General features: G+C 33.9%; 4 protein-coding genes across 4 annotated transcripts; 2 read left to right on the top strand and 2 right to left on the bottom strand.

The window, feature by feature from the left end:
• Positions 1 to 3,132: 3,132 nt before the first annotated feature.
• On the bottom strand, positions 3,133 to 3,830 carry LOC133825829 (uncharacterized). Its single transcript, XM_062258723.1, has 2 exons — positions 3,354 to 3,830; positions 3,133 to 3,276 (listed from the first exon to the last, which is right to left on the bottom strand). Exons 1-2 carry the CDS (start codon positions 3,828 to 3,830, stop codon positions 3,133 to 3,135), a joined length of 621 nt encoding a protein of 206 aa, XP_062114707.1.
• Positions 3,831 to 12,456: 8,626 nt separating this feature from the next.
• On the top strand, positions 12,457 to 12,933 carry LOC133825828 (secreted RxLR effector protein 161-like). Its single transcript, XM_062258721.1, has one exon. It carries the CDS (start codon positions 12,457 to 12,459, stop codon positions 12,931 to 12,933), a length of 477 nt encoding a protein of 158 aa, XP_062114705.1.
• Positions 12,934 to 18,878: 5,945 nt separating this feature from the next.
• LOC133821709 (protein LEAD-SENSITIVE 1-like) lies at positions 18,879 to 19,952 on the top strand. The gene is made up of 2 exons (XM_062253862.1): positions 18,879 to 19,055; positions 19,261 to 19,952. Exons 1-2 carry the CDS (start codon positions 18,932 to 18,934, stop codon positions 19,713 to 19,715), a joined length of 579 nt encoding a protein of 192 aa, XP_062109846.1. The 5' UTR covers positions 18,879 to 18,931; the 3' UTR covers positions 19,716 to 19,952.
• Positions 19,953 to 20,005: 53 nt separating this feature from the next.
• On the bottom strand, positions 20,006 to 24,122 carry LOC133825827 (uncharacterized). The gene is made up of 3 exons (XM_062258720.1): positions 23,360 to 24,122; positions 22,276 to 23,292; positions 20,006 to 22,155 (listed from the first exon to the last, which is right to left on the bottom strand). The coding sequence occupies exons 1-3, from the start codon at positions 24,120 to 24,122 to the stop codon at positions 20,006 to 20,008; spliced, it is 3,930 nt and encodes a 1,309-aa protein (XP_062114704.1).
• Between the last annotated feature and the right edge of the window lie 927 nt (positions 24,123 to 25,049).

Genomic DNA, 25,049 nt, shown 5'->3' with positions numbered 1-25,049 from the left:
TGGGATAGAAATAGTTACAAGCGAGTTAGCCAATCTCACATTGCAATCAGATTTCTTGGAAGAGATTAAAGAAAAGCAAAAATTGGATGACAATTTGGTTAAACAAGAAGCCTTGTTACAAGAAGAGAATAGTGGGAACTTCACAATGTCGGAATGCCAGATATTAAGATACAAGGGCAAGGTTTGTGTGCCTAGCGACCAAGAGGTCAAGGATAAGATTCTTGAAGAAGCACACACAATGCCTTACTTGTTGCACCCTGGCGCAACAAAGATGTATCAAGATCTTAAGACCATGTATTGGTGGCCGGGAATGAAGAGGGACATAGCTGGGTACGTAGCCAAGTGCTTGGTTTGTCAACAAGTGAAAGCAGAACACCAAAGACCTGGTGGGTTACTGCAACCGTTACCAATACCAGTATGGAAATGGGAAGATATCGCTATGGACTTCGTGGTAGGTCTACCAGTGACTACAGAGCGTCATGATGCAGTTTGGGTGGTTGTGGACCGCCTTACTAAGTCAGCTCATTTTATTCCGGTGAAAATGACGTACACTATGGATCAATTTGCAAGGCTGTACATGAAAGAGATAATCAGACTCCATGGTGTACCAGTATCTATAGTTTCAGACAGAGACCCGAGGTTCACATCAGGTTTCTGGGAAAGCTTGCAAGAGGCAATGGGTACGAAGTTGAAACTTAGCACAGCCTTTCACCCGCAAACAGATGGGCAGTCAGAAAGAACCATCCAGATACTGGAGGATATGCTGCGAGCCTGCGCCTTAGAATTTAAGGGTTCTTGGAAGGATTACTTGTACCACATGGAATTTGCGTACAATAATAGTTACCAAACAACCATCGGAATGGCCCCATACGAGATGCTTTATGGCAGGAAGTGTCGCTCACCCTTACATTGGGATGAGATAGGAGAGAGGAGACTAGCTGGGCCAGAACTGGTACTTGAGGCTACAAGTGCTATAGAAAGAATAAGAAAGCATATGCTCACCGCTCAGAGTAGACAACAAAGTTATGCCAATGCCAAAAGGCAGGACATCGAGTTCGAGGTGGGAGACAAAGTCTTCTTGAAAGTTTCGCCAACAAAAGGTGTTAAGAGGTTTGGGAAAAAAGGTAAGTTAAGTCCCAGATATGTAGGTCCTTTTGAGATCCTCGAGAGGATAGGACCAGTTGCTTATCGATTAGCTCTACCTCCCGCGTTGGCTAGTACTTACAATGTATTTTATATCTCCATGCTAAGGAAGTATGTGTCCGATCAGTCCCATGTGCTTAGTTACGAACCGCTAGAGCTACAACCGGACTTAAGTTATGAAATTAAACCAGTTAAGATACTGGAGCGGGGAATCAAAGAGTTGAGAACTAAAAGGATACCCCTGGTTAAAGTCCTGTGGAGCAATAGCGTAGTTGAAGAAGCTACTTGGGAGCTGGAGGATGACATGCGTGAGAAGTATCCCGAGATGTTTGAGTAAGAAAAATTTCGAGGACAAAATTCTTTTAAGGTGGGAAGGGTGTAATAACCCGAATTTTTTTTATATTATTTATTGTGTTTTATGTAAACATTATTCTGTGAATTAATTTTTTTTTTAAGAGTATGAATAATAATTAAAATAATATTTGGTGAATATTATTTTAATTAAAGAAATGTGAGTTGATCGCTTTAGACCATAGTGTGGGGACTTATATGTGAAATAAATCTAAGATGGACATCTTGTTCAAAGAGTTTAAGTATATGATTTTATGTGTTTGGAATCCACATAAAATCTTAAAATCATTTTAGAATATGATTTTGTGACTTATTAACCAAGAGTCTATGAATAATTCAAGATGAATTTTAGGGGATTAAAGTTGTGATTTTATGTTGAAAGGATTCACATAAAATCATAAACATAAATTTAAGCTAAACTAAGACATATTGTCCCAATATGATTATAGGGTCTAAACGCGATCGGAAATACTCACCAAGATATAATTCGCGAAAGCTAAGGACAAGAGGTAAGGAAGTATACACCAAGAGTAACTTAGCTTGTTGTGATCTTAGTGAATTGTTTGCATGTTTGTATACTGCTGGTTAAATTCTAGATGCTATATATATGTGTGTGATTATATGGCTGGATGCGCATGATAGTACCCATCTATCGGGTTTGAATGTGCTTAGTGTAGTAAAGTTATCATGAATGTATGTGCAATGTTTATGACTGTCAAGGGAAACCTTGTGAGGGTGGATCCCATGCAGCCGTGTAGTGGGGTTCGCCGTCCAGTCCATAAAGTCATCGAGTTTTAGCGGAGTTTACCCTTTTGGCACGGGATGTGAGTATTCTCTGGGCCGCGGAGGCCACCCGGGGATCATGACCCTACAGATAGCTCGATGGCTCAGTACAAGGCCTTGCGAGGGCGGATTCCCCTTGCAGCCGTACAGTGGGGTTATCCGCCAAGTCAGTAGAGTCATCGTGTTTTAGCGGAGTGTACCCCTTTGGTACGGGAGGTGAGGTTGCTCTGGGCTGTGGAGGCCACACTAGGATTAAAACCCCACAGATAACACGATGGCTCAATTATATGTTTTCAGTATGTTACGTAATACTTTGACTTATGTGAATATGCTAGACGTGTTGCTCAGTTTGCAGTTTCTAGATATGCATTTCTGTTATGCAAAGTTTGTTTTGGATAGTAGAGTAATAAGTTGTAGCTAGCTTCCTTACTGAGCGTTATAGCTCATCAGTTACTCTGTGTGTGTAGGTAAGGGCAAAGCTTAAGGAGCAGTGCAATAAGCTGGAGGGGATTCTGTCTGACGTATGCATACTGTGAAACAACCGACCTGCAGGGTTGTCAGGGTTCTCTTAAGTTTTCCGCTAAGTCTAGTAACAATTTTATCAATTTCATGTTTACTAGCTCTACTTAAAGAAGGCCCTATGGCCACAGACTATTTCTTAAGTTACGTTTAAACTACATTTTGTTTTTAAAACTATGGGATCCCATCCAAATACTATTTTATTTCAAATTACTCCAATGTAAAATTTTCTAAAGTTTACTCTAAAGTTTATTTAGTTTTTAACGTCCGATTTTTACCAAAGTTGACCGTAAGGGTCTAGTTGACCCCGGATAGTCAAAGTCGTGTTCGGTGGGTCTAGTTAAGAAAAGTCGGGTCGTTACAGCCCATCCCACTACAATTACCACAAACAACAGGAAGCCATTCATACTTAACTTTCACTTCAATTTCCTGATGAATCTCATTCAGAAATGATAAGGTATCAGGAAATTCTTGACCCATCTGTACTTCAATCAGCACCCTAGCAAAACTGAACCTGTCTTTATCTTTGGTTATTTGATCAAGCATCGGTGGTGTACCCAATTGCCCAAATTTTTTGAATAAGATCGCTCTCCCCAATACTTCAAATCCAAATTGTGTAGTTGAACCCATATCGGAACCGAGCGTACATCATCTTTTGAGTAATCAGAGTAGGCATCCCATGGCTTCATCACTACTGGTTTTTTATCCAGGAACAGATAGCCTCCATGAAGAATTTCGTCTCTAGTGTTTATGGCCTGAAACCGAACCAAAAACACACTTGGAGCCAGTAGCCCAACCTTGTCCACCCCTTTATCCTTCCATTTCCTTCTAACATAGCCATAAAAAACATTGAGGGGAGGATTGGCCCCTAGAACATAGCACACTAACGCAGAATTCCAAAAAAGGATCTCATCCTCAATATCAGCCAGATCTATTTTTACCACTGACTTAGAATTCCCTTCCTCTGCCCTCTTCTTCCCAAATTTACCATCTAGATTCTGATTGGAGCCTAAAATTGGGGAAGAACACTGCATACCTGACCTTACTTTCGATGCACAACATTTGGTAGCCTCTAGAAAACTGGCAAATTCCTTACGAATTTCCTACTCCGGATGGAGTCGATCCAGAGCATCACTCGGCGATATGGAACTCCCGTCATTCTCCATTGAAAACAAAGAAACATCATTATCTCGTTCATCTTCTTCATCAGCAGAGACATCTAGGGCATTAACTCCCAAAATTGCATCCACCGACTTAGTTTTGAGAACCAAGTCCGAAGAGGTAGGTCCTCCTTTTCTCGTCGCCTTCACCACCGGCGAAATCTCCACCTTCTTCCTGGCTTTCCCCTGCTTCTTTTGCCCCTTTGCCATAGCTCCAGCGAAGACCGCTGAGAGGAATCGAAGAGGTTAGGCTTGTATAGTTGATCTTTAGTTTCCTTTTGTTTACCCCTTATTATAGTGAGTTGATGTATAGTTTTTATTTTATTGATATCTAATTGAAGATATTATTAATTTATTTTCGGTATATGTTGGATATATTTTTAGTTTATTTTAGGGTTTTGAACCACAACGTGTCGCTTTAAATGAACTCATCATCATGACCTATCTTCTCAAATTAGATTTTTTTTTTTTTTCCGCTTATTTTGAGTTGATGGAGTGGGTTGATGTTGAATTGATTTGTAGTTGTTTTTTCGACACCGTATTGTAGTAGATTGATTTCTAGTTGATTTCCAGTTACCTTTTAGTTTTTTTAGTATAAGTTCAGTTGTTTTGAGAAATATTTTTAGTTTATTTTTGACATATTTTAAAATACAAAGAAGTTTTTCGAGGTTGTTTTGTATGTTGTTTTTTAGTTTTTTTTTTTTTGTATTGATACAATGGGTTAATGTCTAATTTATTTGTAATTTCTTTTTCAGCACTATATTGTTGTAAGGTTGATATTTAGTTGATTTTAAGTTGCTTTTTCAACACCGTATTGTTGTGGAGTTGATGTGTAGTTGAGGTCGTATTTTGTAATTATGAAACTTTAAAATCGTATTTTTGAAAATTTGAGTTAGTAAAATTGATGAAAAATAAAATTAGGATTTGTAAAAATATTAAAAAAACATAAAAAATATGTATTTATGAAAGAAAAAAAACCCAAAATTAAATGTCCATATTTTTTATAAAACAACCTAAAAAAAACCATAAATATGAAGAAGAAGAAATACCTTTTTATATATTGGTTCTTAAAATGCCGGGTTTTAAAAATTTCCCATGGATATAAATGGAGTGAAGATTCTTGAGTTCAGTTCCAAAAGCAGAAGGCCCAATTCCTAAGCCCATGAGCCCCATGATGAATGTTCACTACAAAAAAATCTTAGTTTTAGTCACAACAAATTTTGTGACTAAAAACACAAAATTTGTGACTAAGTAAAAATCATTATACCTATGTCATCACTAAAAAGTCTGTGGCTAAAAGTATTAGTTACAAAGATCATAATTTGTTGTCACTAAATGTATTTTTAGTCACAATAAATTTTATCACTAAAAATAATAGGTTGTGACTAAAGCTACATTAGTGATAACTTGTGATTAAGTATGACTTTTTAGTCACAAGTAATTTTTTATTGTTACTAAAAGTGTCATTTAGTCACAAAAAATATATGTTGTGACTAAAAAGTTGTCACTAAAGGTTACCTTTATTTGTAGTGGTTGCTCCAAATGCACCAATTGAAGCTGTTTCATCATAAATAGGCGTTCCCAACATGATGCTCATTATTATATATTCTTTTTGGTGCTTTGAACATTTGTTTCTATTTCCACATTACACCTTTCTTTTGTACTATTTCTCCATATCTATTTCACAAAATTTAATATTTTAGACAACTACTTATAAACTAAATTTGTATAAAATATATAATAAATATAATACAATAGATAGAACCAGAGTTGACAATTGTCATATGATCAAGAAAAATACGAAGTTAACTCCAATTGTCTAAAAAAACAAAATTAACACTCAAATATTTGATAAAAGATAATAAGCATTACAAGAGCATACAAAAAATGACTTGGAATGTATTATAAATAGATTCAATCAAAAGCATTTTAACAAAGCACACTTAAAAAAAAAAAAGTTTTAGGAAATTTAACAAACACTTGGTGTGCATTAAGTTAATTTTTTTATTCGTTTAATCCTTAAATGACAAAATAAATAATTAATAAAAGAATGAAAAATATTAAATTTAAGTATATAAATATTTTTTCGATTATAGTTTTGAAAATATAATTAATAGAGTAGTTTAAATATGTGATGATAAATTATTATTCATTTATTGCTTTTTTTATAATTTATTAACCTTATTTAGATGATTTTTTTTTTCAATTTATTTACCTTATTTAGTTGACATTCCTTAAAAAAAAAAAGATTTATCTTGTTTAGATGACTTTAAAACTAACGGTGTTAAAAAACAATTAAAAAAGTGTTAATAAATTTAACAGAATAAACAATTTCCGTTAAACTCACATTTATAATATATAAAGATATACATATATATATATATATATAACATTAGTTATTCTATAATTTACCAAAAAATAAAAGCTACAAATTAAATAACTAAAAAATTATATGCTTTTAATGTAAATACTCCAACACATAATATTTTTGGTATAGTTGATCTTTAGTTTCCTTTTGTTGACACCTTATTATAGTGAGTTGATGTATAGTTTTTTTTTATTGATATCTAATTGAAGATATTATTAATTTATTTTCAGTATATGTTGGATATATTTTTAGTTTATTTTAGGGTCTTGAACCACAACGTGTCGCTTTAAATGAACTCATCATCATGACCTATCTTCTCAAATTAGATTGTTTTTTTTTTCCCGCTTATTTTGAGTTGATGGAGTTGGTTGATGTTGAATTGTATTGTAATTGCTTTTCCTACACCATATTGCATATTGCAGTAGGTTGATTTTTAGTTGATTTCCAGTTACCTTTAAAAAAAATTTAGAATAAGCTCAGTTGTTTTGATAAAAAAATTTAGTTTATTTTTGACACATTTTAAAATACAAAGAAGTTTTTCGAGGTTGTTTTTTATGTTGTCTTTTAGTTTTTTTTTGTATTGATACAATGGGCTAATGTCTAATATATTTGTAATTTCTTTTTCAGCACTATATTGCTGTAAGGTTATTATTTAGTTGATTTTAAGTTGCTTTTTCAACATTGTATTGTTGTGGAGTTGATGTGTAGTTGAGATCGTATTTTGTAATTATGAAACTTTAAAATCGTATTTTTGAAAATTTGAGTTAGTAAAATTGAAAAATAAAATTAGGGTTTGTAAAAATGTATAAAAAAAACCATAAAAAATGTGTATTTATGAAGAAAAAAAAACCCAAAATTAATTTTCCATATTTTTGTAAAACAACCTAAAAAAAAACCATAAATATGGAGTTCTTAAAATGCCAAGTTTTAAAAATTTCCCATGCATATAAATGGAGTGGAGATTCTTGAGTTCAGTTCCAAAAGCAGAAGGCCCAATTCCTAAGCCCATGAACCTCACGATTATGAGTGTTGCTCCAAATGCACCAATTGAAGCTGCTTCATCATAAATAGGCGTTCCCAACATGATGCTCATTATTATATATTCGCAAACAAGCGAGATAGGCCTAATATATGGTGCTCATTATTACCATTACATATTCGCAAAAAAGGGACATCTCCACGAAAAGCAACATATTCCCAAAAAAGTGAGATAAGTCCAAACAGGGCGCAGCATAAATACACATTTTTTTGTATATCATTATCCATTCACACTCATGATCATTCATTATTATCATCACCATCGTGACGTCATTATGAATTTATGATTATATTTTGTGTTTGTATGTTTGTTTGAATTTTAATTTTAAGTTTATGGGTTTTTATTTTAACTTTTGCATGGATTATGCTTAAGAACTTATCTGTATAACTATGGATCATGGAAAGTTAAAATTAATTTTATGTTTTTTGAATTTGGTAGTTGCAAATGCTCTTTGATTGTGAAATATTCTAATTAAATAGTTTTTGTTTTTTATTTTTTTATTTTTAAGAAAACGGTTCACCGACGGGTCCCTAATGAGTTACTTGATTCTTTATTTATTTGATAGTGTAGGGATTTTGTGACTTATCTGTGGAAACTAAATAAGAGATGATTGATGCAATGAAATAAGTAGATAATTGAGAATAATAAGGGATTATACCATTTAAATTTCGAAAATTAGGGTAAGAGAAGATTGTTCACACTTGTATTTATGGAAAGATCATACACCTCTTCTATATCTATGGTATTTTCGAAATGTGAAAGGGTAGGTTCAAGAGGATTTCAAGGTAATAATCAAAACACGGTAATTAAGGATTTGAGATCAATTTGTATTTATGGAGACTTAGAGCTGAAAGCACTTGGAACCTATAGATAGAGGAGACTGCTAGCTCTTATTTTCTTCACACCAAAATGAAGAGCAATAATAGAGAGAGAAAGAGAGAGTTTGATATATTTGTGGAGAAGTTCAAATTCATTTTATGGGATGCAAAAGAATTATAGTACAAGTAAACTTTTGGAAAGTGGTTATATTTTTTTTAGATTATGGTGAAATCTTGTAATCTTGGGGTGAAGGGTTTAGTTTTAGAAACTCAATATTTATGATATAATACGGTAAAGTAAAAGATATTATTTTATGGTGATAGGTTTTAACCATTAAAGTGGGATCTCTTATTGTTTTCAAGACTCCTGTTAAAATCAATATTAGCTCCTAAACAAACTAAATCTATATTAAGTATATATAAGTTAAATTTATATATAATGTATGGATATAATTAATTAACTAAATTAAGATACATGGTTTGTATTTCATTTGGGTTATTATAAATACCCATTTTAAATTCATATTGAGAAAGTAAAGGAAATAAGACAATTAGTCTTATATATATGTTGTAGTCTTGTTATTGAGAGTTATCTTGTTGTAGTCTCAATTAAATAAAGTTTTGTGGTGTGTCTCTACTTCCGTGTGAATTTCTTCTTTGCGATATAAAATTTAGAATTATATATTTTAAATTTTCTTTAACAATTGGTATCAGAGTCGCGGTGTCAAATTTGTTAAAGTAAGCTTGTTTCATATAGTTGAACTCTTGTCAGCATAATGAGTGATCTTCAAGTAGTTGGAGGAATAAAAAAGCTTAACAGTACAAATTACACCACATGGGTAACATGTATGGAGTCTTACCAACAAGGACAAGATCTTTGGGAGATTGAAGGTGGTGGTGAAGTTTTACAACCGACAGCAGAAAATGCCAATGACATCTTGCGAAAGTGGAAAATTAAACCAGGCAAAGCAATGTTTGCTTTAAAGACCACAATTGAAGAAGAAATGTTGGAGCACATATGCGATGCTAAAAAACCGAAGGAAGCATGGGACACTTTAGTTACACTCTTTTCAAAGAAGAATGATATGAGACTACAAATTCTCGAGAATGAGTTGATATCAATGGCGCAACGAGACATGACGATTCCCCAATATTTTCATAAGATGAAATCGATATGTCGTGAAATATCTGTTTTAGATCCAACAGCATCGATAGGCGATGCTAGGATAAAGAGATTAATTATCCATGGTTTGAAACCCGAATACCGAGGGTTTGTTGCCGCTATACAAGGATGGCCGACACAACCATCACTTGTTGAGTTTGAAAATTTTCTTGCTGGTCAAGAAGCTATGGCTAAGCAAATGGGAGGAGTTGCATTGAAGAGTGAAGATGAAGCGCTCTACACCAACAAAAGCAACGAAAAGTGGCACAATAATGGTGGATCTAAAAAGGATGGTGATAGGAAGCATCACCAAGGAAAGGACGACTCTCATCGATGGGGAGCTTCAAAGAATCATGCTCATGGTAAAAAGTTTGATGGCAAGTGTTACAATTGTGGGAAAATAGGCCACATGGAAAAAGACTGTTGGTTCAAGAAAAAGTCTGCTGAAAGTAATACTGCGACCTCTACTTCTAAAGAGCATGAAGATGATTGGGATGCTGAAGCGTTTCTTGCTATGGATGAAGAAGAATTAGCTTTCATGGCAACGACATCAGAAAATATTGACTACAAAAATGATTGGATTGTAGGTTTAGGGTGATTAAATCATATGACATGTGATAAAAATATGATGCAAAATTTGTCTGAGTATAAAGGAAGTCGTGTAGTGGTGACGGCTGATAACTCAAGATTACCGATAACCCATATTGGTAAGACTACAGTTACGCCTTGATATAATTCTAATCAGGTGCCACTTCAAGATGTTTATTATGTTCCAGGAATGAAGAAATTTATTGTTATCTGTAGCTCAATTAACATCATTAGGACACTATGTTATGTTTGGTCCCCGAGATGTAAAGGTGTATCGTGACATCAAAATCTCAGAAAAACCAGCAATGGAAGGGCGACGAGTGGAGTCAGTCTATGTGTTGTCAGTAGAGTCCGCATATGTGGACAAAGCAAGGAAAAATGAGACAGCAGATCTATGGCATATGCAGTTAGGTCACGTTAGCTACTCAAAGTTAAATGTTATGGTAAAGAAGTTGATGTTGAGGGGGCTACCTCAGCTTGATGTGCGAACAGACATGATATGTGTTGGATGTCAGTATGGTAAAGCACACCAACTGCCATATGTGGAATCAAAATTTAAAGCAACAGAACCATTAGAATTAGTTCATTTTGATGTGTTTGGACCAGTTAAGCAATCATCAATTGGTGGTATGCGTTATATGGTGACTTTCATTGATGACTTCTCTAGATATGTGTGGGTTTTCTTTATGAAAGAAAAATCTGACATATTCTCAAAGTTTAAAGAATTCAAAGAAATAGTTGAAGGAGAAGTGCGGAAGAAGATTTGTTGCTTGCGCACAGATAATGGGTGTGAATATTGTTCAAATGAGTTCTCTCGATACCTGAAGGAGTGTCAAATATGTCATCAATATACTTGTGCCAATACACCACAACAAAACGGTGTAGTTGAAAGAAAGAATAGGCATCTTGCATAAATTTTTCGTAGTATGCTACATGGAAAGAATGTACCAGGAAGGTTTTGGGCAGAAGCGATGGGAACTGCAGCTGTTGTGATCAACAGACTTCCTCAACAGAGGTTAGAATTTATTTCACCCTTTGAGAAACTATGGAACACGAAACCTACAGTTAGATACTTTCGAGTATTTGGTTGTGTATGCTATGTATTTGTTCCTGACCATTTACGAAATAAGTTTGACAAGAAAGCTATAAGATGTATCTTTGTGGGATACGATAGCCAAAGAAAGGGATGGAAATGTTGTGATCCATCAAGTAATAAATGCTACACTTCACGAAATGTGGTATTTGATGAAGCATCATCTTGGTGGTCCTCATAGAAGAAGGTGTTACCTGACTCGAGAGATTTTGAAGACAAGTTAGAACAGAAGATGGGGAAGCATATTGCTCAGCTTCAAACAGGTTCAGATGAATCAGAAGATTCAAATGGAAGTGAAGTTGATCGCAGAGTGACACAGAGCCCTTGGCAAACTAGTATATATCAACAACCAAGAGAAGAAGGTAGACCTAGTGAAATAGAAAATTCAAACTCGCAATCTCAACTTCGAAGGTCAACACGAACAAGAAAACCAAATCCAAAATATGCCAATGCAGCCATAGTTGAAGAAAGATCTATAAAAGAGCCTGAGACATTTGAAGAAGCATCACAAAGTGTTGAGTGGATGACAGCAATGAAAGAAGAGATTCAAGCACTTGAGCAAAACGAGGCTTGGGATCTAGTGCCAAAACTAAGAGATGTAAAACCCATATCTTGTAAATGGGTTTATAAAATAAAGAGTCGTCTAGATGGGTCAATCGAGAGATATAAGGCTCGATTGGTAGCCCGCGGCTTCTCTCAAGAATATGGACTAGACTATGATGAAACATTTAGTCAAGTGGCAAAACTTACAACTGTACGAGTTCTACTTGCAATTGCGGCCAAAAAAATTTGGAACTTGTGGCAGATGGGTGTGAAGAATGCATTCTTGCATGGAGAGTTGGATTGTGAGATTTACATGATTCAACCAAGAGGTTTTGAAAGTGCAGCTTATCCTAGCTTTGTCTGCAAGCTGAGAAAAGCTCTTTATGGATTGAAGCAAGCACCACGAGCATGGTATGGTAAAATAGCTTAATTCTTAAGCCACAGTGGTTACATGATGGCACATGCAGACTCTAGCTTATTTGTTAAAGCTAGAGAAGGAAAGTTGGCGGTGGTGTTGGTATACGTAGATGATCTGATCATCACTGGAGATGACGAAGGAGAAATTCGTCAAACGAGAGAGAATTTATCAGTCCGCTTCCAAATGAAAGAGCTTGGAGGGCTCAAACACTTTTTGGGAATAGAGGTTGATCGTACAAAAGAAGGATTGCTTCTTTGTCAACAAAAGTATGCAATAGACCTGCTAGAGAGGTTTGGGATGCTGGATTGTAAACCAATCTCAACACCGATGGAACCAAATAGAAAATTGTTTGCGCACGAAGGACAAGATTTGGAGGATGCATCCATGTATCGGTAGATAGTAGGTAGTCTAATCTACTTGACCTTAACTCGTCCTGATATCTCTTATTTAGTTGGAGTCATGAGTCGATACATGCAAACTCCAAAGAAGTCTCATTTAGAAGTAGTTCGGCGGATACTCAGATATATAAAAGGTACAATAGACTATGGTCTTATGTGCAAGAAGGGTGAAAGTTGCAAACTAGTTGGTTATTGTGACACTGACTATGCAGGGGATCATGATACTCGTAGATCAACTACGGGGTATATGTTTATGCTTGGATCTGGAATGATTTCTTGGTGTAGTAAGAGACAACTGACAGTGCCTTTGTCAACAACCGAAGCAGAATACCGAGCAGCAGCAATGGCAGCTCAAGAGAACACTTGGTTGATACAATTAATAAAAGATTTGCACCAACCAATAGATTATGCGATGCCATTGTACTGTGACAATCAATCAACAATTCGTCTGGCAGAAAATTCAGTCTTTCATGCAAGGACTAAACACGTGGAAGTGCACTATCATTTTCTTCGAGAGAAAGTTCTGCAAGATGAGATTTTAATGAATTAAGTGAAGACAGATGAGCAAGTTGCAGACTTGTTCACAAAAAGCTTGAGTATCGGAAAGTTTGAAAACTTTCGCCATCAACTTGGAATAGTTCAAAGAATGGGAGCTAACATTGAAGTGGAGTGTTAAAATCACTATTAGCTCCTAAACAAACTAAATCTATATTAAGTATATATAAGTTAAGTTTATATATAATGTATGGATATAATTAATTAACTAAATTAAGATATGTGGTTTGTATTTCATTTGGATTATTATAAATACTCATTTTTTTACATCTTAAATTCATATCGAGAAAGTAAATGAAATAAGACAATTAGTCTTATATATATGTTGTAGTCTTGTTATTAAGAGTTATCTTGTTGTAGTCTCAATTAAAAAAAGTTTTGTGGTGTGTCTCCACTTCTGTGTGAATTTCTTTTTTGCGATATAAAATTTGGAATTATATATTCTAAATTTTCTTCAACAACTCCCACACATTAAGGTAAGGAAATTAAGTAGTTAAGTTTATGCAAGTGCAAACTCTAACTTTTTAGGCACAAGAAGGGCATGGTGAGGTATGGAAATTTTAGGACAGTGATCGAGTTAGCTACTCTGGGTCTGTCCAATGCGTGGCCTTGTTTGTCTATCTATCTTTAAAGCAGTATTATTTCTTTTTAGTCCTTTAGCGCTCAGTTGTATATTTATTTATACAAATATAGTTCTCCAGAACAGAACAAGCTCTCCTAAAGAAAGTGAAATCCACCTCGCACAGGATGTTGTTATTACACATTTTGTATCGGTCAATCATTAATTATGACCTTAATTTTGTAACGTTCACCTACTATCCTACTAAGAGAAGTATACTTGAATGGGGGACATGGTTCAAACAGAAGAGTCATACCAATTAGGGCCTGTTTGATGTTGTTTTATGTTTTTTGTTTTCAAAATTATGTTTTAAAAAATGAGAACAAAAAATAGTTTTTGTAGTTTTAAAAAAAAAAATAGGTGTTTGGTTAATGTTTTCTAAAAATAATTTTTTAGTTTTATTTTTTTTTTTAAAATCTTAAATAAAATATTAATAAATATATTTACAAAGATAATTCTTTTTAAAAATTTGTAATAAATAATGAGAAACAATAATGTGAAAGAAAAAATGATGAAAAATAAGAAGAGAGAAAGTAAGGAGAGAAATTTTGAGGAAGAAAAATTGAGAAGAGAGAAATTGATGCAACAAAAAAATGAGAGAGAAAATGGTGAGAGAAAAAAATGAGGAAAGAGAAAATAAGGATAGAAGTGATGAGTGAAAAAATAATGAGATAATAAGTGATGAGAGAGAAAATAAAGAGATCAAAAGTGATGTAAAAGAAAGTGATGAGAGAAAAAGTGAGGAGAGATAAATTCATGAGAGTGAAAGTGATTTGAGATGATAATAATAAAAAAGGCTATGTGAGAAAAAAATTGACAAAAAAAAAATTTGAGAACAATTGAAAACAACATTTTGTTGTTATCAAAATTTTTTGTTTTTTGTAACTTTGTTTTTAAAAATTATTTTCTGAAAATAATGACAAACACCCCCCACTTATTTTCAGAAAACAATTTTTAACTTTTAAAAACAAAAAAACAGTTTTTCTACTCTTAGTCCTTCTCTAATGTGATTTTTTAGTAAATCACTCAATGATATGTTATGTCATTTTAAAGTGACCATTCATATCACATGGCTTGGATAGCATAATCTACCAAAGGAATTTCTACAATGGAGGAGGTTAATTATATTGGTTATTCATAATCTGGTTCTCTCTCCTTTCCTTTCTTTATATCTATATGTTTCTTTTGCGATATACTTATTCTCAATATAGTTGCTTTACTTTGTTTTGCTTATTCATTTGTTGATATACTTGTAATTAATCATCTAATCAATTAATGTCCTTGCTTTGCTTTTTCATTTCTATATACGCTTAATTTCCTAATGACACGTGTGTTATTCAAAATGGTAGGGTCCGTTTGGTACACATGATTGGATTAGATTGGAAATGAAGACTGTAGTAGACAGGATTATACTGAATTATACTGTGTTTGACATTGGACTGGATAAGAATTTTTTTTATAAATAAATAATAATTTTGAATTATAAAATTAAAATAATAGTTTTATTTAAAATAAATATTTTATAAATAAAAAATTAATTGAGTTATTTAAACTATTAATTTTTTTGATAAAATAATATTACATATAAATTAAAAATAACACAACATACACATATATGATAAATCTATATTAATATATGATATTTCCCATAAATTAAATACATATATTTATAAAAATATATATACACTAACCGTACCAAACATGATAATATGTATCTTTATTTATCCCAATCCCCTCCATAGTCCATTTGCCCAAACGGGGCCTATATACATACATAACATTTTTTTTTTTTGACTGAGGTTATCACGCCGACAGTCGAATATTCCGACTTTTTATTAATATTCAACTCTTTTGGATAATTATCACGTACCCGTTCAAATTATTCTACTCATATTAATATACTTCTTTGATTGTATTTGTATTAAAGAGGCATATTCTATGTTGATCTTTCTTGTAGTGTGTATATAAAAATATTATTATTTTTTCAGAGATTGGTGCTATATCATATTATATATATATATATTAGTACTAAACACAATATTATTATCTATACAATTAATATATTAACAGGAGATATACAGAATAATAGATAATAAATACCATGCAAACAAGCAGAAAATAAAAGAATAAACACTAGAAATTGTCAAGTCACAAATCCACTAGGTCAATGATAGAACCAAAAATGCACACAAGAGTTGCAACAATCTACAACTTTACCAAGGAAAAACAAAAAGAAACTAGACAATGTTACGATTTCTCTTTCTTAAAAAATACAATCTTTGACTTTACACATCATTACAACTAAACTAACAAAAAAAATACAATATTTGACTTTACACATCACCACCCCGTAGATGAGCCATGAGTCATTTTATTTATAATGACATTCACTTTAGCCCTAGCAAGTTTTTGTTTGCAAATTTTCAGAAAAATTAAATCTTGATAATTTATTAGGTCAAAAATGTTTCAAATTTATTAGGGTTTGTCGTTTTCTAGACTTTTATTTGAACTGTAGTTTGGGCAATATATATCTATACTATTAGTAAAAGAGTGCATAAGCAGCTCTTCAACTGTCTTTTTTGCCATTTTTATCCATATACATCTCTCATATTTACTTTTTATTATTATAACAAAAATGCATGCTTTCTAATTACATATATCTATTTAAGTAATTTTACATGTTTTTGTTTTGGCCTGTTGTGATTTCTCTCTCTCTCAGTGGAATGTATACCCGTCTTTTTTGTCATTTTTATCCATATACATCTCTCATATTTACTTTTTATTATTATAACAAAAATGCATGCTTTCTAATTACATATATCTATTTAAGTAATTTTACATGTTTTTGTTTTGGCCTGTTGTGATTTCTCTCTCTCAGTGGCATGTATATACATTAAATATATACTAGGAAACATTCATACATAATATGTATTTATGTATTATATATGTATTATTATTATTTACCTATTATTAAATCTACTTTAATATATATGTATATTTAAATGTAATTTATAATTAATATTTACTATGAAGAAATAGAAAAATCTTATTATATATATGGCTTAAGTTGTCGTAAAACATTTGAGCTAAATTTTTAAATTAAATTATCCTTCACTTGATAAAGCGAAATTGAAGCTCTTGACATGCGCTCTTGGTTCATCTTTTTTTCTATTTTTACCCTTTAATTATTTTATATATTACATTTGCTGTTTAATAAAAAAATATGTAATTCTTCATTTAGATAAGGTTATTTAGGTAGTTTGAGTGTTTTTGTTTAAGACTTGTCTAATTTTTTTTTTGTTTTGAAAGTGTCTTGCCCAGCACATCATCTATTCATCTATTCTCCTGTCAGAATAAAAAAAAAAGTAGTTCTTCATCCATTTTTTCTTCTCATTTTTATCTGTGTACAATCTTATATTTACTTTATTTAATATAACGAAATTGCATACTTTTTTTAATTACGTATGTCTATTTAAGTAACTTTACGCTTTTTTTGTTTTAGAGTGTTGTGAATTTTTTACCTTATCACTAGCAAACAGATTCCGAAAAAAAAAATTGGAAAAATGTGTGATACTACTTAAATACCTAAATCTAATATAGAAATTATACTTTTTATGAAAACAAGATAAAGTAAATATAAATTAGCATAAGGTTAAAAGTGGCAAAAATTAGCATAAGGTTCTCTTCAGTTTTGCGTGATATTACTCTTTCTCTCTCCTCATGTTAGGGAGGATACTAGACACAGTTCGAATCCGGCAAAAGCTCAAGCTCGGGAGAGGAATAGAAGGGGCAAGCATACCTAGGCTCCATAATTATTTTTTTCCTTTGCTCTTTAGCAGGCTTCTACCCACTCCATAATTTTTTAGCTCCTTCTATCTCTTTTTCTTGCTATCTTATCATTATCTAAAATTTATCATAAAAGTATAAATTTATAATACATGACCAGCACGTGCACGTGCCTTGCACGTGCTACGCCCTACTAGTATATATAAAAATTATCTTGATTTTGTTGAAATTTTGCAAAATACATGATTATAATAAAACCCCATTATTATAAAATAGGATCATACTTGCCAAAAACAGGATCATGTAGTACCGATTAATACGATATAAAAAGGCTACTTTACTTGAATAGGGGACACAGTTGAAAGAGAAGAACGCCATACCAATTAGTCTTCTCTAATGTGATTTTAGCCTGGTCGTCATTCCTACTAAATCATTCAATGATATGTTATGTCATTTTTAAGTCCAACAAACTTATAATCAAATGAGAAATTTTATGAGCTTAAAGTCTATGATAATTTCGACTTAAGACTTTAAAATTGTTATTATTTTATTAATTTTTAATTAAATTAAATATAATATTTAATTTTCACTGCACTTTTAATTTATTGTTGAAAAAAAAACCACAAAGAATGTCTATATTTGTAGTAGTGAAATCACTCCATGATATGTTATGTCATTTTTAAGTGACCATTGCATATCACATGGCTTGGATAGCATAATCTACCAAAGGAATTTCTACATTAATGGAGAGGTTAATTATATTGGTTATTCAGAACCTGATTCTCTCTCCTTTCCTTATTTCTTTATATATATATATATATATGTTTCATTTGTGATATACTTGGAATTAATCATCTAATCAATTAATTAATGTCCTTGCATGCTTTGCTTTTTCATTTCTATACACTTATTCTCTTTTATTAAGCACGGCTTAATTTCCTTATTATGACCCTGCTGCAACTTCACAAGATATTATTCCTAAATAATTTGATGAACGTGTATCTTATAGAAAAAGATATATACTCTCAGCAAATCTGTCCGTATTCGATCGGGTGAAAAAAAAATGGACAAAACTAGTGAAAACAAATTCAAACATATATAGTTTAATTTTTTGTTATACCTGATGAGTAAATTGATGATAATAGAAATTATTTTAGTATATATATATATTTGAGAAAAATTGACACCTCTTGATGAAATATATATTGACGTATATTTCAATTGTTTAATATTATTGAAATATCATAAACAATTGTATAACAAATTAAGTATAAAAAACTTAAAAAAAAAATATTATTGGCAATTAAGACTTAAAGTATTTTTTTCACGAGACTTAAAAATTAAATTAGTTTTTATAAATTGTAAAAAGTGTAGTTTTCATTGGATCGACTTTAAAGTATATAAAAGTAATTTAATAATAAGAATATATTTGGAAGAACCTAAAGAAGTTTTACCTTGTCACAACACGTAATATATACGCAATTGGGACAGTGAAAACTATTTATTTTGGTGGATATATCTATGTTCATGAGTCTTTTGGCTACCAAAGCTTCTCTCTCTTAATTCAGAGAAAATTTAATTTATAATAATGCCACTTATGACAATGATTAAAAGAGAGGCGGAAACGGACGCTTACCATGTTGATTGGACATCTCTGAAACCGGGAGATCACATTTACTGTTATAGGAGGTTGAACGTGTACTCCCACCACGGTAAGTATCTTAATAAAATAGTTACAATTTTTTTTTGAGGAGAATCTCATCCTCCATAATTTGAAATCCCTCTGCTTGTTACGTAATTTTAATAAAATATAAATATATATATATATAATTGTAGTGATTTTTCTAATTTCTATTTTCAAATATATACACAAACATTCATATTGTTATTATAATATATGAGTATTAATTAATGCAGGAATATACGTGGGGGATTATAGGGTAATTCACTTCATGGGACCCGAAAGAGGTAGCAGCATCAGCAGTAGCAGCATCAGCATCAGCAGTATTTTTTTTGGGGAACACTGCAATATCTGTGGATGCAAGCCTAAACCGCAGGGAGGAGTGGTGAAAACCTGCTTAGAGTGTTTCGGCAACCTCCGACACTTGTTAGTCTTTGAGTACGGAGTGTCACAGTTTGAATTCTTAGTTAAAAATAAAGGGACATGTAGCGTCGACCAAAGCGACGACCCAGATGTCGTTGTGCGTCGAGCTACTCAAATACTTGAAGATGGTGCTGGGTTTGGCGAATATGACCTTTGGTCTAACAACTGCGAGACCTTCGCAGTTCACTGCAAGACCGGGAAAGGTAGAAGCACCCAAGCTTTGGCACTGTTGGATGGTGGGGTGGGTGGAGGTTGTTCTATAGTTTGAGCAATGTAATTGGCAAACCATGCAACCTTGACAGTTGTGTTTGGATGCTGTGGATGGACTCCCTTGAGGTTAAATAGCCAAAATTAAGGAAAATAATAATAATAACTTTGCCCCACATCGGTTTGATACAGTGATAAGGAGTTGCTTGTAAACACAAAACTCTCCGCATGAATAAGTTTTGAGATGTGGGCTGGTGTATTTTTTTTTTGATCAAGAAAGGTTATATGCATTGATCAACCAACGAGTACAAAAACAAAGGCATGAGCAATTAACTCCCCCTTAACAACAAACTAGAGAAAAAGTTGAAGTATCATTTTCTCCCTAAGATTCAGTTTTTTACATTTATGACTGAAATTATGCACTCTAACTTTTACAGAGTCTCTAATAAGACCAGTAACATAATCCACAGCAAAACAACTACTCTCCAGCCAGCACCTATTCCTGTTAATCCATATAAAGTAAACAGTAGCAGCCAAGGCTGCTAAAACCACCCTAGATAAGCAATCTTTCCTGGGAACACTGAGCCAGCAGCACCAGTCCTGGTAGCTCTCTGGCCAAACTAAGGCGCCCAACCAACTGGAAATCGAATGATGAAGTTTCCTCGAAAACCAGCAGTCAAAGAACAAGTGATCATGACTCTCCAAGGCAGCCTCACAAATCGGACAACAATGAGAACTAACAGGGATATGGCAATGAATCAGGTGATCCCTGGTAAGGAGCTTCTGATGAGCAGCCAACCACAGAATGAAGCGGTGCTTAGGTTGAGAAAGGCTGCACCAGACAGTTTTCATACCAGAAAAGGGGAAACCAGAGGAGAAGTGTAAATACAGTGTGCCCAATTTGATTTTCCCCTTTGAAACAGCTGTGTCCAAAATTGCTTCATTCAAACTCTTGCTCATTTTAACTAATTTTTTCCAATACCAGCTAGTATCATGCTGTAATTCATAATCCCAAATCAGACCACCTTTCAAATAAACACAATTCACCCATTTAACCCAAAGGCTATCTTGTTTTGAAGAGATAGCCCAAATGTACCTTGCCAAATTAATCTTATTCCACAGGGTACCCTCTTTGAAACCCAACCCACCATAAGACTTAGGTCTACAAACTAGATCCCAAGAAGCTAGGTGAAACTTGCTTCTAAAACCATTACCACCCCATAAGTAATTTCTGCACAAGGAATCTATTTCTCTGATAACTTTTTGAGGAAGCAGAAAAATGCTCATCCAAAAGTTTCGAATCCCCAAAAGAGCGGACTGAATTAGTTGCACACGCCCAGCATATGACAGGTTGTGGCTGGCCCAACTGTGAAGCCTCTGTCTGATTTTTGAAATTATTAGATCACAGTCCATTGCTTTCCATTTTGTGGGACGCAGAGGGATACCAAGATACATTAAGGGAAATTGCCCCTCTGTCATGCTAGTTAACGACAGAAGCTTCTCCTTCTCAGCTGCCGAAATTCCCCCAAAGTATATGCGGGATTTGCCTTGATTAATATTCAGACCAGAAGCTATTGAGAAGGTCCTGAAAATCTGGTGTAATATCTGAATAGACTTGTCATGCGCTTTGCAAACGAGAAGTAAGTCATCCGCAAAACAAAGATTTGTAATATTTAGAGACTTACATAACGGGTGAAATCTGAAATCCTTTCTTTTAGTAGCCTCATGAAGAGCTCGAGTGAGATACTCCATAACAAGAACAAAGAGAAGAGGGGAGATAGGATCCCCTTGCCGCAGCCCCTTACCACCCTTAAAATTTCCATGCAGCTGACCATTTATTAGAATACAGTAAGACGAACCTCTCAAACAAACCATAATCCATTTGATGAACCGGCCTGGGAACTTGTAAGCATGCAACAAATTTTCAAGGAAGTCCCAATCTATAGAATCGTAGGCTTTGCTGAGATCTATTTTCATTAAACACCGAGGAGAGATATGCTTCCTATTATAGCCTTTAAGAAGGTCTTGAAGAATAAGAACATTATGAGCTAAAGATCTATTCTTAACAAAAGCTCCTTGATTTTGGTTAATTAACTTAGGAAGGATGGAGTTCAGCCTATTACAAAGCATTTTAGAAATACATTTGTAAAGAGTATTGCAACACGCTATGGGGCGATAATCTGAGGCATTTAAAGGTTGGCTCACTTTAGGAATGAGAGCCAAAATTGTACTGTTCAGAGCCTTCGGAATGTGACCTTTATCAAAGAATTCTATCACTGCTGCCGCAACCTCTCTACCTATAATAGGCCAAAGGCTCTTGTAAAAACCAGCACCAAAACCGTCCGGGCCAGGGCTTTTAACTGCCTTAATGCTAAACATGGCTGATTTAACTTCTTGGTAAGTGAAGGGTTTTATAAGAACATATTGGTCATCAAGATTAAGAGTAACACCTGACTGAACCACAGAATTCTCAATGAAACCAGAAGCAGCACTTGACCTTCCTAAGAAAGATTGAAAATGATTGGTAAAATGGCTAATTACCTTTGAGTACTCCACTTCAACTCTGCCTTGTTCATCAACAAATGAAACAATTCTGTTAACAGTCTTCCTTTACTTCATACTGGCATAGAACATGGTGGAATTCTCATCTCCAAAGCGAATCCAATCAACCTTACTCTTTTGATATAAAAAGCTCGCATAAGCAGCTTCTTGAATTTTGAACTCCCTATGAGTAGCACGCTCAACATCTCTAAGATTCTGATCATTCGGATTACTGAAAAGATTGTTTTTTGCTTGCTGAAATAACAGTTTGCTATCCTCATAGTTCTTAATTATATTCCCAACTATTCTCCAATTGGATCGCTTCAGTATAAATTTTAGACAATGAAGCTTCCTCATAATTTGCTGTAACCCATACCCCTCCGAAGCTAAAGAATCCATCCAGCTAGCCTGAACTGTAGATTTAAAGAGTGGGTGCTGTGTCCACATATTAAAGAAACGAAAAGGATAAACTCCAGACCTCTGAACAGCTATGTGTTTCAAGATAATAGCACAATGATCAGAAATGACCTCCCAGCTAGCTATAGCGTTGACATTAGGAAATGTATCTAGCCAATCCTCATTAACAAACACTCTATCAAGCTTGGAAAATATGTGATTAGTCCCATCTTGATTATTCGACCACGTATAATAAGAACCCAATAACTTCATTTCTTCCACTTGCCCAAGATCTAACCACCTTCGAGAATCCTCAACTTCTTTAGGAGAAATTGTCTTACCTCCCATTCGATCAGCTGCCTCAAAAACAGAGTTGAAATCACCCAAAATAATCCACGATTTGACAGGAAGAGAAATTGCAGACAACTCAGACCACAAATCCTTCCTAATCTCCAACTGGTTAGATCCATAAACCACATATAGGAAAAAAGTCTGACATGTTGTCCATATCTGGACCTTACAATGTATAAACTGAGCATTATCAATCAAGACATCAATCTTAACCCAGTTGGGCTTCCAAATGAGCAGAACTCTCCCTTCCAAGCTCATACTGCTGTAAAAATCCCATCCCTTGAAGTTAGAGTTCAAAACTTCCTGAACTCTAGCTCCCTTTATTTTGGTTTCCAACAGAGCCCTTATGCCTATTTTATTAATCTTGCAAATATCCAAAACAAATACCTGCTTATTCCTTTTATTTAATCCTCTAACATTCTAGCTCATTATGCTGAAACTGTCCATTCAGATTCAGTAAAATAGAGGGGTCATTGAGAAATTGCTTCTGTTCTTGAAGAACACTAAAAGCATTTTTTGAACTCTGAACATCTGCAGTGGTTTTCGGCTTGATTGTACCTGGTTTCTTTGGGGTAGTCCATTCATGCTCCTTAGCAGAAACCTCAGACTGGGATTTCGATTCCTTCACAATAGATATCTGAGATAAGCTATTCTTTCCTTGTTTACTCGGACTACTTGAAGTTTCCTGAGTAATAATGTTAGCTGTAGATTCTGCTGGGGCTTCCTTCTTCCTCCAAACCAAACTCTCCATAAACTTGCAAGCTGAGGCAGTGTGCCCAAGTTTTTTACAGCTAGAACATCTAGTAGGCAGCCACTCATAATCAACCATCTGATCCATAATATGTCCTCTCTCATTGATGTAGCTAATAGACTTTGGTAGAGAGTCTGAGATTTCCATGTCAACTAGAATTTGAGCAAACTTAATCATCGACCTATATTTAGTAATCTTGTCAATCATTATTGGTTTCCCAATAGTGCTGACCAATGCACTCAGACAATTTGTACCCCAGTATTGCAAACCAAGATCAGGAAGGCGAATCCAAATCGGAACTGATTTGATCGACTTCAGGGATTCAATATCAGTCGTCCATGGCCTGAGGATAACCGGCTTCTTATCAAAATGAACTACCCCTGATTCTAGCACCAAATCTCGTGTTTCCTCGTCTCTGAATGTAACCATCGTAAACCCAGAGTTCATCCTTGCTACCCGAACAATCCCCAATTTCCCCCAAATCCGATTGACAAACCCTCAAACACTGGTAACGGTGGGTTAGCACCCATAACTACACATATAAATGCAGACTTCCAGAAAGATGCTTCCACTTCAATTTCCTCAAAGTCCAGTTGGGCTATCTTTTGTCCATCCTTCTGAAGTGGCTCTTTGAACTCAAGCTTCATACCCCCCTGAAACGGCAGGGACTCCTTGAATCGGGACCAGTTAGCCTTCGCAGCATCTTGGAATGACTGATTTTCGACCTCTTCCGCCCATGAGGCAGACTCAACCTTCGTCGATGACGGAACTATCGGAGATGGAGCAGTTTCTATAATATCTGGAAACTCATTGACGATCAAGGGCACTGTCTCTTCAACAAATTCTTCGCTTATCGGTTCAACCACCGGAACAGTTGACGAGGTATCAATGGATGAAGGGAGTTCCGATCTAGCATCAGCCTGAGCAAGCTTCCGCACCACCTTTCGCCGCCGCGCCATGGCAGGGAGAAAGCAGAGCTTCACGCTTAATCTTGTTTACACCTATTATGGGCTGGTGTATTTGTTTATCAATAACAATAATATATTATACTAAGCATATTAGAATACATAGAATACATGGATTTAGTTACATTTGAAAATGTCATTCTTTCTTAGTTTTAGTAACATTTATAATTTTAGTGACTTTTGGCCCTGTGAGTAAAAATAGAGTGACATTTGAAAATGTCACTAAAAATAATTAAATAATTTTTTTTAATTATCACTAAATTATTTTTAATAATAAATTATAATTTATTTTTTATAGAAAAAAATAATTTTAGTGACATTTTAGAAAAATGTTACTAGTTTGATATTTAACTAAATGTATATATATTATTTGTTTTTAATGTATATTTGT

Source organism: Humulus lupulus, chromosome 3, assembly GCF_963169125.1.
Source record: "Humulus lupulus chromosome 3, drHumLupu1.1, whole genome shotgun sequence".
NCBI classification, from domain to species: Eukaryota; Viridiplantae; Streptophyta; class Magnoliopsida; order Rosales; family Cannabaceae; genus Humulus; species Humulus lupulus.
This window is presented reverse-complemented; position numbering and strand designations above follow the sequence as displayed.

Coding starts and splice junctions, on each gene's coding strand:
- LOC133825829 (XM_062258723.1), bottom strand. CDS start 3,830: ATGCAGTGTTCTTCCCCAATTTTAGGCTCCAATCAGAATCTAGATGGT. Junction 3,277..3,353: donor CAAAAAATTTGGGCAATTGG/GTACACCACCGA, acceptor ATTGAAGTACAG/ATGGGTCAAGAATTTCCTGA.
- LOC133821709 (XM_062253862.1), top strand. CDS start 18,932: ATGCCACTTATGACAATGATTAAAAGAGAGGCGGAAACGGACGCTTAC. Junction 19,056..19,260: donor GAACGTGTACTCCCACCACG/GTAAGTATCTTA, acceptor TAATTAATGCAG/GAATATACGTGGGGGATTAT.
- LOC133825827 (XM_062258720.1), bottom strand. CDS start 24,122: ATGGTTACATTCAGAGACGAGGAAACACGAGATTTGGTGCTAGAATCA. Junction 23,293..23,359: donor TCAGCATAATGAGCTAGAAT/GTTAGAGGATTA, acceptor TTAATAAAATAG/GCATAAGGGCTCTGTTGGAA. Junction 22,156..22,275: donor TTCCACCATGTTCTATGCCA/GTATGAAGTAAA, acceptor AATCTTTCTTAG/GAAGGTCAAGTGCTGCTTCT.
- LOC133825828 (XM_062258721.1), top strand. CDS start 12,457: ATGCAAACTCCAAAGAAGTCTCATTTAGAAGTAGTTCGGCGGATACTC.